Here is a 1,439-nt window from a genome sequence, read left to right on the forward strand (position 1 = left end):
CACACACACACACACACACACACACACACACACACACACACACACACTATCAGCGAAGAAAATGAACCAAATACAATTAGCCTTAGGATGCTGTAATTAACCTTAATGTGAGATCAAGAGGAGGCAATTACCATTTTTATCTTAAATCATAACTGGCAGAACAACCTTTGTGTCAAACATTTTAATTAGTATATTATACATCATGCCAATACAAACTTGTGAAGGACCAAGCCGCACTGTATATGTTCTATGTGTGCATGGTCCATTCGTGCAGATACAACCTTCAAAACTACTTTAAATATTTGATCTTTTTCCATTTTTAAGAGACGAAAAATATTTGCTTGCATGATGCATTTCAGACATGTTCTTGTCAGGGAACGTTACGTAATACAGAAACTGCACAAAGCAGAAGTGTCGACAAAAGCAAAAAGAAAAGGAAAACAGTTTCTCAACAAACACATTTACCTTTACAGAAGACTGAAGGTCTGAAATGGTCTGAACCCTGTTGCCTGTATCAGGGTCCCACAGCTGACGAGTCACGTTAAGGAAACTCAAGCTTGAAGTTCAACACAACAATAACTCGTGAATGATTTCAGTGTGTGTTTAAATGTAGCGGTGTTCGCTGCGTCTTTGGGTCTGAGGATACACTGAGACTTCGGTCTGACGAGGCTGTGAGGAGCGAGGTGTGCGATGTGGCTCCGTTATTACAGGTGAAAGTGGTTATGGCTGTTATTTGCTGGGAGTGGCCCCTCAGCTCCTGCAGCCTCTCCCCGGTCTAACAGTCAGAAAGAGAAAAGCAATTAGCACCGCTGTGTTGTGTACAATTTCACAATGCACTGTATTAATCAACTTGCAGCACATTACCTCAACATTCCACACCAACACAAGGCCGTCATCGCCTGCTGAGGCACATCTGGAAAACATAAGATGAGTTGTTTCTCGCGAGTGAGACTCGTACGCGACAGAAATACTGCAGTGCACTTGGCAGGCCTCATGTTACACGCAGTCAAACACACTGAGTTATTCTCCGTCTGCGGGAGGAATCATTTCCCGTAAGTCAATCTCCTCCAGAGAAATCTTAACAAAACATCTGTCCTGGGGCTTTACACTGTCACTTGCCCTCTGACCCTCCACCATCCACACTACCCGTTCCAAAAATCAACAGACAGGATGGCCGGATAAAAAAAAAAAGAGAGAGAGAGATGAAACAAGAAGAGAGGAACTGGGGAGGATACATTTTCGGACTTCAAAAGCAATCTGGAGAGAATTTTCTGCCCTTTGCCCCCGACTGTGGACCTGTGTGCGGAGAGGACGAGACCCAGAGGACGGGCTTATTACTGGAGGAGACCAGGCGTGAAGCAACCCCCACCTCCTGACTCTCTCTCACTCACTCACACACACACACACACACACACACACACACACACACACACACACAC

The 1,439-nt window shown here is 44.8% G+C and overlaps 1 protein-coding gene across 2 annotated transcripts in view; it reads right to left on the reverse strand.

Moving 5' to 3' along the window:
• The window catches only part of wdr41 (WD repeat domain 41), a 9,772-nt gene that overhangs the window by 6,106 nt on the left and 2,227 nt on the right, over positions 1–1,439 (reverse strand). For both annotated transcript variants that reach the window (XM_031859940.1, XM_031859939.1), the window contains 3 exons: positions 865–913; positions 647–775; positions 466–528 (listed from right to left, as the gene is read on the reverse strand). In XM_031859940.1, coding sequence (XP_031715800.1) covers positions 466–528; positions 647–775; positions 865–913 — 241 coding nt within the window. The remainder of the gene's footprint in view (positions 1–465; positions 529–646; positions 776–864; positions 914–1,439) is intronic.

This window comes from Anarrhichthys ocellatus, unplaced genomic scaffold, assembly GCF_004355925.1.
Source record: "Anarrhichthys ocellatus isolate YVR2014 unplaced genomic scaffold, GSC_Weel_1.0 scaffold23, whole genome shotgun sequence".
Taxonomy (NCBI): domain Eukaryota; kingdom Metazoa; phylum Chordata; class Actinopteri; order Perciformes; family Anarhichadidae; genus Anarrhichthys; species Anarrhichthys ocellatus.